The sequence below is a fragment of the Pelecanus crispus genome, chromosome 8 (assembly GCF_030463565.1).
Source record: "Pelecanus crispus isolate bPelCri1 chromosome 8, bPelCri1.pri, whole genome shotgun sequence".
NCBI classification, from domain to species: domain Eukaryota; kingdom Metazoa; phylum Chordata; class Aves; order Pelecaniformes; family Pelecanidae; genus Pelecanus; species Pelecanus crispus.
The window spans coordinates 37,549,017-37,561,508 of NC_134650.1; the positions used below are offsets into that span (position 1 = coordinate 37,549,017).

A 12,492-nucleotide genomic window follows, 5' to 3' on the forward strand; every position below is an offset into this window, starting at 1 on the left:
CACAGCTGATACTCATTTACTTTTTGGTGTATTCTCTTTGGAGATTTACAGGAAAGTAGCTCTGATTTGATTCAGAGACGCTTACTGGTTTCTCTCTGTATCTTACCTTCAGAAAAAGTAATGTGTATAGAGCCAAATTCACTAAATGGCATTTAAATCTGTTGATGTTCAACATGCTGTTTAGTCTTGTGCATGCACCGGCGCATACAAACCAGAGCTCAGAGCACATGGAAGCAGCCTTCGGGAACCTTTCTCCGTAGACCTGAGCTCAGCCGCATCCAAGTTACACTTAAAACTCTACGATATTTAAACATTCTCTGCATTGTTTACAGGATTTGGCCTGTTTTGTTTCTTGCTGAGAAAATTGATGATACCGAGGTTTTTAACACTAGATTATAGCCTGCAGTCTAGTCCTTGGAGCGCGCAGGTAGCAAAAATGAATCGCTTTGTTCTGCGCGCGGTGCTCTAAGGTGTGATGTCTACCTGGATCGTGTGTTTGCAGAATGCTGGCTCGGTGAAGAGAAGTCCTATGTTAACATGCAGCCTTCCATAGCTTTGGGCCGAGGCAAGCCAAGGGCACCCCCATGCTTGTTTTGTCTTACAAGCAAATGGATTCTAAAAAGTTTTTAGCGAGGATTTTGAAGTCACGTGTCTCTCCGAAATCTTACCTGTCAATCCTCTGTGTCGCTATCCAGTTAAATGGAAGAAGCCTCCTTTCCTGTAGCTGGGTTGCCTCTCGTCTTCATCTTGCCAGGTCTAGGAACAGGCAAGCACAAAGAAGTCACCATGCACTCCAGCCTGCGAAACGGCACTCTGATGATGTCTTACTCCCCCTTCCCTCTCAGACTCCTGCCTTCCTCTTTGAGCAGGAAGAGGTGTTAGTGTCTGCACGCCGTTTCTGTCCTACAGGCTGTGCACAGCCCGGGCTGTACTTAGCAGCCAGAGTAGCAACTACAAAGTTTTAGTTACCACTAGAAACCCAAACCATGGATTAAAACGCAGATGGCTAACACAGGCGACCTCAAAGTGGGGTTCCCATGGATTAAACCATGCTGCCATGGTTTGTATTGCACTACAATACCACCTTGGATACAGTTGTGCTTTTGAAACCAGTTACCTTTAATAAAGGCTCCAAACTGCTGTTTCTGGAGAAGACGCCAGCACTCAGAAGAAGCAGTGCACTAAGAAATGCACCTTGGCCTCACGCGGGTCTGTGTGCGAGGGCAAGGGCAGAGGTCTGGCGTGCAGATCTTTTAACATAGTCAACTTGGGCCTTGAAATGTTAAGACTTAAGTACTACTGCAGTAGGTGTAACTGCTGAAGTGCTTCACACGGCTGGTAAAACCAAAACGGAAAGCAAATTCTTTCTGTAACATAAACCTGTGAAAGCGTACGAGTTGACTCCATGTGAAGTTGGGTATATTGCTTAGACACTTCTCTAGGTTGAGCGAACAAGTTTTTAAATAGCTTAGTCCCTGTCGTTGTGGGGGGCAGACGGCTGTCCTATGAAGATGCTGGTGTTACTAAGTTCATCAGGTTTAGCAGATCACTTGGGTTCACTTACCAGCGCAGCGGGCCCGTGTGCTGTAGCAATGGAAGCGGTACCTTGGGCAAGACTGCTGCAGAACACTACGGGCAGGTCCCCCTCCATGGCATTTATCTGTAGAGAAAAAGCCCAGGAACCATTTTTCCAGGCTACTGCCGTGGCCTCAGGAGAGCCACCAGCAGCAGGGAGGGAGCACGGCATCTCCTCTGGTGGCTCTTACATTGCAGATCTGCCAAAGGTGGATCTGGCATCCGCTCTCACCTAATGCTGAGAAAAGCCTGTGTGCGTCCTGCTCTGCTGGGAAACCGTATATCAACACGCTCACCCATGTGAAAACACGGCCCCTATCATACTGCCAAGATCAGTATATCCTAGGGTAATGTGCTGTGTGACAGTCTCAGAAATTAAAGTTGCCTCTGGGTTCCTTAAATTCATGCATCTAAATTGCACCAACTTTTCTTTAGAAGGAGAAGGAGGAAAATACATATTTGGGCAATACAAATTAACCTCTTTCTTGGGCCAGAATGTTTCCTTATTGTCCGTGTCTTGGCTCCGCATCCCGTCCCTGCCATGCATTGCTAAAAGCACGCTCCCTTCCAGCGAGGGAAATTCACAGCTGCGATTTCCGTGAAGATCTGGTGGAAGTGTCACTCAGACTCCTAATACATTTCCATCTGCCAAGGAAGAGCTGAGAAGTGTTTTCAGCCCCTTTCTGTAAGACTGTTCATGTTACTAATGAATAATGGGCACTTTTTATAACAACTTAAACCTGATGTTGCTTTCTGTAAGCAGGAGGACAGCATCAATATCACCACAGTCCAGTATTTTACTATATAATGTACTAAGCTGCTCTGCAGAGTGCTTATTTGTTTGATTAATTTTTGTTTTCTACAGAGGTTTGCTGAGAGCGAGACTTTAATCACAGTGTAGTCATTTAAGAATAAGTTATAGAATTATAGCTGAATAATATTCATTCAGCGAGGACTCAAAAGACTAAATCCATCATTTAGATCCAGCGCTCCTGAATGTTTTTATCACTAAAATTTGCTATATACTAATCTGATTTTTCTCCCCCCATTGCAGGTGCTCGAAAGATTATTTCAGAAGGGATTTAATGTGGCAGCTTCATGCGGTGGTGGGGTGGATTCCTCTCAGTTCAGTGAATACGTGCTGTGTCGCGAAGACAGACGACCACAACCTACCCCAACAATTAGAATAAAACAGGAGCCCCTGGACTAGACCCTGCCCGTACTCCTTTGTAACCGTAGAAGTGTTTAATAGTCCCTTATGTGAAACACTAAGGATTTGCAAAACAGTATTAGCAAACGGATTTTGACTTTATGTTGCCAATTAGTGGTATTCTGAAACTACCTGTCACATAGCCAGCCATGAAATGCATTTGAAAAACCAGTTGTCCGTTTTTCACGATGAAATTCCTGAGCATGCTCGGCGTACCAGCCCTGCTGGGAGTGTACTTTGGGCTGAACAGCTGTGGTGGTGAAAAAGGCAAAGCTTTGTAAACCCCTGACCCTGGATTGGACTTCTGCAGAAAGACCAGTTAAAGCAATTTGAATAGATCAGCAGGAGAAACGGTTCCGACAGCCTTTCCAACGATACCCCGATGCTGTGACGTGTGGAAGCGGGCGCCTCCGAGAGGGAGACGGTACACGAAAAACTGCACTGAGTATCTTCCCTGACTGCCGCACCTCCTTCATATCAGACGTGCTTTACACCTCCGTGCGCTACGTTACACTTCCGTGATTGTACTCGCTCAGCTAGCAAATGGCTTATTTTTATACAACGTTTCCAAGTGAAATATCTCTCTGTGGACAGAATCCAGAATCAGAAAGGACAGATTTATAGTCAACTGGTGCTCAGTACTGAAAAAACCCACACAAAAGAAACAAAAAAATTGAGAAGGCCGATTATGGCAGTATCTGCAAAAGTAGGGATCTGGAAGCACAAAACAGAACGCTATCCCCCATCACACAAGGGTCACATACCCAACGTGGAGCTGTAGTTCTCTCAAAGCCAGTCTTGTTTTGACTCAAACTGTTAAGTTTTGCATCATCAAAGAAGCGTGGTTCTGCCAAGCAAGCTCTGCCACCCCTTGTTACTCATTACTAACCATGTTATAAGCCCACACTTAGGAGGAAACGTTAAGAATTTGGGGCAAGCCTACTCTTTATGGGTCTGGAATTTTTGCAAAAAAGATGTTAAACTCCTCTACTGCCATGGTCCGATGAAAGCAGGCCACCTTTTGTTTAGATTGGTTTTCCTCTATTATAATTTTAAGCTATTATTAAAATACCGATTCCGTAGCTGCCCTCTATCTGTGTAATTTTCTCTTTACTGAAGCCCGCTGTCTGCAGGAGGTTACTGCTCCTTCTGTGAATCAGTATCGACTCTGACTTGCAGGGCTTCCTAACTCAGGAGACAGCACCATGTTTGCAGGTGCAAGGTTATAAATAGCATTCTGCTAAATCCTGTTTATTGCTGTTTAGCATGATTCATGTGTTAATCACAATTTAGTTTCTCCCACATTAATTTATAGAATACTGTTGTAGATGCTGAATTTTAATTAAACTCCTTTTAGATGCATAAATACGGCCATATAGAACAAGGGACAGAGTATGAAATGGTCAACGATTCTTTAATGCCAAATGATTACAATCAGGCAAAATAAAAAAAAAAAAATCACGTTTAAGACTAGTATTTTCAAAAGCGATGAGCTGTACTGAATATCCAAGGTACAATCTAGGCAGGGGGCTAATTTTTGGAAAAGGGCTGGATACCTGTCCGTGGAAAATCAGAGCTCTGCAGGTTTTCTCACCTTGGTTACTCAACTCAGAAATCTCTTCTGGAAATCTTAGCCGATACGTATTGGCCTGCTAACTTAGCAGAGCAGTTGAGCAAATCTGTCTACTTTAAAAGAGTTGTAAAGTTATTTTATTTTGTGGTTTTATACTTGTACGACATTCTAAAGTTGCTAGGCATTGCCATATTTGAACATATGGCACAACATTCACCTTTGTATGTAAGATATCTGTAGAATTGTATATTATACATTTAATATTGTAAAGAACTTAACGTATAATTGTCATGTATTTGTGTATGCACATTTCTTATACAGTACTTCATGCCATAAACATTTCTGTAAAGTAAATGATGAAAAACAAGCAAGTAGGGTGGAACACTCACTGTATCTCCCATGTGGTTTGAAAGAGGCGAGAACTTTTGATTGCGTCTCCTCCTGCCTTTTGCTCCGTTCAGTTTGATGTAGCCATGTCTTACAAAAAGGAAAAAAAAAAAAAAAAGTGTTTTATTTATTACTTTCATACGTTGAGTTCCCTTTAAGTTCAGAGTACCCTTAAATACTCCGTTTAACTTTGTGGTTTTATCCTGCATACGCTTCTGTCCTGCCCTGCTGAGGAGGGAGCCGGCACTAGCCGCGGCCGAGCGCTTGGCTGGGGCGCGTCCGCTCCGCTTTCGTTACCTCGCAGCCGGGGCAGAGGGGTGAACGCCTCGCGTTTACGTGTAGACGCGGGGGCCCGGTTCTGCCACGCGTGCTCGGGCTGAGCCTCCCCCGAGGTGAGCGCCTGCGAGCGGGACCAGGCGCCGAGCCCCCGCCGAGGGCGCAGGCGGGCAGCTCGCGCCAGCCCGGGAGCGGGATGCTGCTTTTAGGTGGACGTAGGCGGCCATTGGAAGGCTTTGTGGTTGGTTCCTTTGGTTTTCTCCAGTTTGGTGTTTACCGTATTTTTTTTTTATAGCTCAATAAAGCAGCTCCGGTACTTAGGGCAGCTTGCGAAGGTGGCATCGTAAAGGGTTCCGGGCTGCACCGGCCGAGTTAAATGTGAACTTGAGATGGAAAGTTTGAGCCATGACATCACAACATTGACTGCAAAATAGCACTAAGGCACGGAAGACATGTGGGAACAATCACTTTGTTAGAAGAAATACGCCTTTTGAAAAAAAAAAAAAAAGTTAAGCTCGGACGTGTTCTTTTAGTTAGTAACTTCAGGTCACTTATTTAAAGTTTATTACAGTTTCATTTATATCTTTTTTACTTATTTCCCTATATTTTTAGGCAGCAATATCAGCAAAAACTGATTTGAATTTTTACTTCTGGCCTTAAACCGTAGCAACATAACTTAATTAAGAACATTGCTCAGCGTCGCTAAGAGAGGTCTTAAAATATCACAGAAACTCCAGCAAAGCTGAGGCGCGCAGCCAGCAAATGTTTTTATTATGAAGGCCAAAAAGTAAACGTAGCCTGGTTTTTCGCCTAATTCGATTGAACAAAATTGTTGCGATTCTCTGCGGCTGAGCACTGAAACTGTGGCATGAAGAACAGGAGTCTTCGCTAGCACTTTCTGTACAAGCCTGTTACAGCACTGTGCTCCCAAGTCTCGGAAAGAAAGCGAACGAGAGAATGTTATGTTGTGCTCATTGGACTGAGCGCTTCTGAGAAAGCGACTGTTGAGTGCATTCATTCACTGTATTAATAGCATCGAGGTCTGTTGACAATTTTATTAGATGTTTGACAAAGGATAAGAATCAGCACAACAAAACATTGAAGTATTTGGTTTTAATATTTCTTTGTGGGTATTCTGTTAATATTTTAATGCAAAATGTTTCTGAACAGTGCTTAAGAACTACGAGACAATGTGAAATTCATGTTTGATAAATTAATACTGTATGTCGCTCGATGTGTTACTTTAGTAAATTGTTTTATTTCTTTACAAAATAAGTACAAATAAGGGAGTATGTTTTCACACAAATTGGGGGTATTTACGAGTATGTACAGAAATCATCAAAATAACATAATTCTAATAAACACAAGGCCTTTATAAACAATATGTACAAATTATCAATACATTTAAAACATAATTTTACACTTCCTGGCCTTAAATACCTTATGAATAATCTTTTGGCTAAATAGCAGCAGTATAAATTTTCTTCTGCTTTTCATAAACCTTAAAAAATAATTAAAACTTTTGTTTTTAAAACTATTGGACAAATAGTTCTATTTGTGCTTTCGCTATGGTTTCCCATCAAAAGAAAAGTATTGCCTCAAAAAAGTGGCAAGCGTAACATAGTAAAAATCGAAAAGATAAATAAGCAAATGTCTCCCTTCCGTGGTTACCGCTAACACTGTTCTGTTTGAAGTCCAACAGCTTGTGCCCACCTGCCCGCTCAGCCCTCCTGTCCCACGCCCATTTAAAAGACCCACACTGGCTTCGCTGGGCTTTGGTGCGGGCCCCTTAGCCTCCAATTCAGCAAAGCATTTAAAAAGCATTCGTCCCACCTTTAAGTACTTAAAACTACTCCTTACGCTTAAAGCCATGCCCTCCTTCAGGAGCCTCTCCGGACGGGGTCCTCGGGTCCAGTGGTCCAAGGCATCGCCAGTCCCTGCGCCGCTGCCCCGGCCACCCAGCGGCACCGGCCGGCCAGGGCTCGCCCCTGCCCTCCCGATTCTCTGCACGCGGAACCGGCCCCCAGAAACTTCCTTTACGGTGACTTGAAAAATCCATATAGAATACTCTAAAATCTTTACTGAACGATACTCTCTTCTAAAACCACCATTAAACCATACTTTTTGCAATAAATAAATTAAGATATTTTTTAGAAAATAAAACCCAACTTTGCTTCATGTTACTAACCAGCTGCTACAAATGTGCAAAAGATTGAAGAGACTTAGAAAACAACTGGAAGCCAGTCTAGGTAACTCAGCTGGGACCCGAACGCACAGATTTCATACACTTAGGATTTGGTTCGGCAAATGGCTCAGGAAATGAGCTGTGCAGTAAAAGCAAAAATCCTAAATATATAAAATTTGTGAGAGTGTGCAGTGGCTATTCTCTTAGCTGTGCAAAAAATTGCAATTATAACTAATCTAAAATAACAACAGGTACCACCATGGTTAGTCAGTGGAAACAGTGCTAGTAAAACTAAAAAGAAAACAAAACCAGCACCGTTAGGTGAACGTACAGGTTAACACCATGGTGAGGTCCCAATCCTGTGAACCTGTCCCAATCCTCCTGGCCGTGAGATGGTTGGGGTGAGCCATTGCAGCAGTCTTTCCATTTGCGTAACTTCAACGCCAGCTACTTCAGCCTCATCTAAAATGGCCAAATGGAGCAAGACTTCGATGTTGCTTGTATCTGTGGGTTTAACGTTTTAAAACCTTTTGCACATTTTTTTGTGTTTTTTATAATTTTTTTTTTTTTTTTTTTTTTTTTTACATAAAGGGAATTTATTGCATGTGTCTGACAATTTTACAAAACAAAATTACTGGAACATTGACTTCTGAAAAAAATAGAAGGCACATTAAAATGACAGCTTTTCAATGCAAGTTGAGCTTCTGTATGGAGAAATCAGTACAATTCTTGGCTTTATTTAAGCAGAGCTCGATAGAGCAGGAGAGAATGGCTCGTTTCTCTTTCCTGTTCCATGTAGAAGATGAAGTCCCTGAGGTTTACGCGAGTTATTTTCTGCCGTGCATACTGCCTGGGTGAAGGAGTCCCCAGGCCAGCCTGATTTCCACCGGACATACCGAGGCCCTACAAAGAAAACACAGCAAAGTCAAAAATCCTGCAACAGTAAAGAGTTTCCTCATACTCTCAGGTTTACAACTATTAACTGCTGGATTGTTCTAAACATCTTAAATGGATTATTATGAGCCTAATTCTGAAAGTATTACAAGATAATTTTTTTTTTTTTTCCCTATTCTGAGTCTCACCTGAGAAGTTAACCTGAGTAAAGACACTCAAGTGAAAGCCCACGTGAGGCTAGACCTTGGTCATTTACAACTCAGGACAAATACGTCTGACTAATTCTGCTACGGTCATGTTAACCGTAGACGTATTTGACCAGTTGAATATCAGGAGCCTTTTAAGGACAAAACTATTTGCAGCAGATAAAGCCATCTTTAGTATCTCAAGTGTGTGCACCATCCTCTTCCACAACCTGGGTCTAGCACTGCAAAAAGGTGAGTGGTGTATCAGGATGTCGCTACTGCAATAACCTCCGCAGCTGCAAGTCCCCCAGGGACCCCGATTCTCTCCTCTGCGTCTACTGAAGAGAAAGGCTGAGTGTGGGGAGATACTCAACAATCTTGTTCGCGTACGCAACCAACACTCGGCTAAGAGATGGAAAAATTAAATAGAAAAATCACAAACACATTGTGCGATGATAAAGACAAACATTAGTATACTATTTTCTAAAGCTATGTTAATTTTTTTTTTTTTTTTAATCGGTTCAAAGCTACTGAATTACTGAATACTTCATCCTGGCTTTCTATAGAGGAGAAAATTCACAAACTGGGCCTGAGAACACTGTGATCAGAATATTTAGAAATTGAAAGGATGTAATTACAGACTCTGCAGTCTTGTTGAGTTTAAAACCGAAACCTGATAAACACACACATTCAATCTTTATTTCATCCTTGAGACCATTTGGTTTTATTAATTCCAATTGATTTCTGACAAACTGTTCTAACTTAGAAAAATAGGTTTTAATCTCTAAAAAGATTTAAATTATTTTTCAAACCTCTAAGACATCTGGCAAAGTTTTCCATACTTTTAAAATCCTAAATTTACTTACTGCTGCTCTTAATAACCTACTTTTCTTTCCCCAGGAAATACTTATTCTAGGATCTTGATTCTATAGCCACTAAAAATAACAGTTAAGCATAATTTTACTACTGAAAGATTGTAGGGGAAACATATATGGTATATCACAAGTAAAAAGTAGCGCTGTTTTCTCTGTTGCTTTTCTCTCTTGTGTACTAGCAGTCAGACTCCTTGCAGAATGTTGTAATTCAAGTTATTTCTCCTATAGCTGATCATCAAATGACAGGAGAGGGGCAAATCCTGTTCTCTTGTAACCACAAACACAAAAGGCATAATGTAGTGAAATGAATGTGGCTAAGCTTGCAGGCAAGAGAGGGAGAAGCCCACAACCTTCGAGCACCATGAGCATTTGATCTGAGGGATTCTGTTCTCCAGGATGGAGTCATTTTTGTTAATAGATTAATTGATTTACCACCTAACCTCACTGCTCATAGGAAAAGCAGCTGCTGCAGCTGCAATGGTTGCTCATCCATGCTGAAGCCAAACACATCCCCACTGCACAATCCATTTATTTAGTGGTGCTCTGAAGTCAGCCTTTACGCTGAACCGGTTTTCATTCCTAAAAGAAACAGCATCATTTAAACCCGTCCTCTTTATCTTCCACAGGTCTGGAACGACACCCCACCTTAAGCTGCCTCTGGCCTGCACTCTGACCATGCATCCACTTTGCAAGGGCTGTTGCCACTATTTCCAACTCTCCAAGGAATGACTGTGTGTATTTTTATTTTAAATCAAGCTGCCTCAAAAATATTTGTCTGTCTTCTCTGTTCTCCACATGGTGCATCTCTCCCCCTGCCCCAAGTAATACTTATTTCAGATTCATCCTGACTACAGTTCCTGAACAGTGGCAAACACGCTTGTAAGAAATGTGGCCACCTTAAAGTCATTAAAAAATACTGTCCATAGCATACCGCACCAGAACCATCCTGCACACACTTACCAAATAGTAATAGAAAAGCTACTCAATTTTTTAAATTTTCCTTCATATAAAACCACTTATTGAATCAGTTGAGGTACATTTACAGCAAATAACTGCCTTCTATTTGGACAGAGTAGCTGGAATTAAGATGTGGTAAGTCATACTCATTGCATTTATCACTTGAGATACTGAACTTCTACGTAGGAAGAGCATATACTTAATGCGACATCGTAACGTGACATTAAGCTGTGCACATTCATAACTGTGCCTGTGAGCTGGAGTTACCTGATCATGTTCTGTAATTGTTTTACAAGGTGGAAAAAATCGTAAGAATGATTTTAGAAAGTACAGAAGCAATTCTGTAAACTGACAGAACAGTAATTTCTATCTGTCAATATGATCTCTAAATTAAAGACAATTTGGTACTGCATTGTACTCAAAATTATTCTGCAGCTGCTATATAAAAAATGTAGACTACTAAATGCCACAATTTTTAAATTATGTACATGAATGCAGGCACAGTTAAAATTAATTGCCAAGAATAGTGGAATGGAAGTAATGCAGATTTTTCTCAAGAAAAATCACATTTTTTATCAGCATGACAAGACTTTTCATTAACCCAAACAAGCCCTGTGTTGTCTGTATCTATGGCAACTAATAAGAGTTACAAAGATAAAAGCTCTAATAAAAAAATAAATGGTTGTAAACTGTTTACATCCTTTATTTCCTGGCCTGCCACACCCAAGCTATTACCCAATCCCAAATATACATCAGTACTAGTTTTTGTATTAGTGAACTTCTATTTATAATTTAAGGGAAATTTAAGATGTTCCAGACCAGAAAAAACCATTTAATTTATATATGAACTCTTTCTGCCTCTTTATTTTGAGACTGCTTACATACGTTAATCACAGGAACTTCTTATCCCCTTCCATCTTGTCCTCTCCTTCTCCCCACTGCCTCGTCTCCCTTGCTGCTTCGATCCTACTTTCTTTTAACACACCAAGGTGACTGGTGACTGCCTTGAACTTGGCAGCTGCAAATCCCACAGGACAGCAAGGAAGACAGCAGAAAGGAAACAAATTATTTTGTGCTCCACTCGTTCCTTGTGGGGCTACAGAGAGGTGGGCTACAGTGGGGCTTTCCTGAGACCCCCACACAACTCCCGCTCCCAGCTGGGACTGAAGAGAAAAATCAATTCACAGAAAATCAAATACAGGAATTTGCCAAAACGCCATGGTGCCATGCTCTCCGTTAACCTGTAATCCAAGACCCCCTGAAACAGTCAGTCCGTCTACTGTAATGGGCTTTAATGCACTTCAGCTATGCACAGCTGATGTGTATATAGCTTACAGTATTTTAAATAACAGTCTTGGACTGTCAAGCTTAATTCAACTGTTGGAAACTACCTAGCTTGAAATTATGGCTTAAGAAGAAGAATCAGCGTAATTATTGGTTCAGCATGCACATTTTGAAGCAATTCTGAATTTATGTTGGATGTGACACAAGATTTGGGCCACCCATCTCAGCCTGTTTGCTATTTTCATGACTGTCCTCTATGAGAAAACTCATGCTGTTGGAAAAGTAGAATAAAACCGGTTCAAAATAAAATACTGACCAAAGACTTAGTAGATCACTAGATAAATACACAACAATCTGCCAAAGAAACACACTCTTATGGCGATAGGGTAGAAATTAAAACAAATAGTCCTGTGCACAGAGAATATTGTAGAGACTATTAAAGAATACTTACCACAATAAACCCAGCTCGTCTACAGAGTGTTCATCACCTCTTACCTCCTCCAGAAATATTCTCAGTCTGCTGTACTACCCTCCACCTATCACAAACTTCCCCCTGTCTCCGAAACCTTCACCTTTTAAAAACAGCCTCAGAACTACTCCATGGTTGGCTCTTCTCCCATCCTCGCTTACCAGCCAGGCAAGCATCATGCCACGGGGTGGCCGACCCGCCAGGCTGCACGTGCTCATCAGCCACCCAGTAGCCACGCGGCCCCCAAGCCAAGCTTACCCCAGAGCCTGCTGAGCTCCTACAGCCTTTCCTCGCCAGTGAGACCAGCGTGCGTCTCTTTCCTGTACCCAAGCCAACAGTTCACACGGGAGCTGTAGGGACGTAAAATCTTGAGCGCCTTCCTGCTCCTGTCCCCCTTCTGCTGGCCCCCATCAGCAGATTTGATCAGTATTTCCTGAAAGGTTTAAAGGCTACTGGAAAAGAGGACTGAGAGAGACAGACACACCTCGTCTGAAATTTTCATGGACCAACTCCCCTACTGCTCAGAAAGCAAAAATGTCTCTGTGCATTAAATTACGCTAATTACAGCAGCAGGTGTATGAAGATTAAACCGAGTAACTCTCAAAAGTGTGCTGCTCCTTGC

The 12,492-nt window shown here is 42.0% G+C and overlaps 2 protein-coding genes across 2 annotated transcripts in view; one reads left to right on the forward strand and one right to left on the reverse strand.

The window, feature by feature from the left end:
• The window catches only part of KCTD15 (potassium channel tetramerization domain containing 15), a 38,535-nt gene extending 35,750 nt beyond the window's left edge, over positions 1–2,785 (forward strand). The window contains exon 5 of the mRNA XM_075715726.1: positions 2,630–2,785. Coding sequence (XP_075571841.1) covers positions 2,630–2,785 — 156 coding nt within the window. The remainder of the gene's footprint in view (positions 1–2,629) is intronic.
• Positions 2,786–7,941: 5,156 nt separating this feature from the next.
• Positions 7,942–12,492, reverse strand: part of LOC142594107 (transcription initiation factor TFIID subunit 4-like) — a 148,803-nt gene continuing 144,252 nt past the window's right edge. Inside the window, exon 15 of the mRNA XM_075715154.1 lies at positions 7,942–8,109. Coding sequence (XP_075571269.1) covers positions 7,942–8,109 — 168 coding nt within the window. The remainder of the gene's footprint in view (positions 8,110–12,492) is intronic.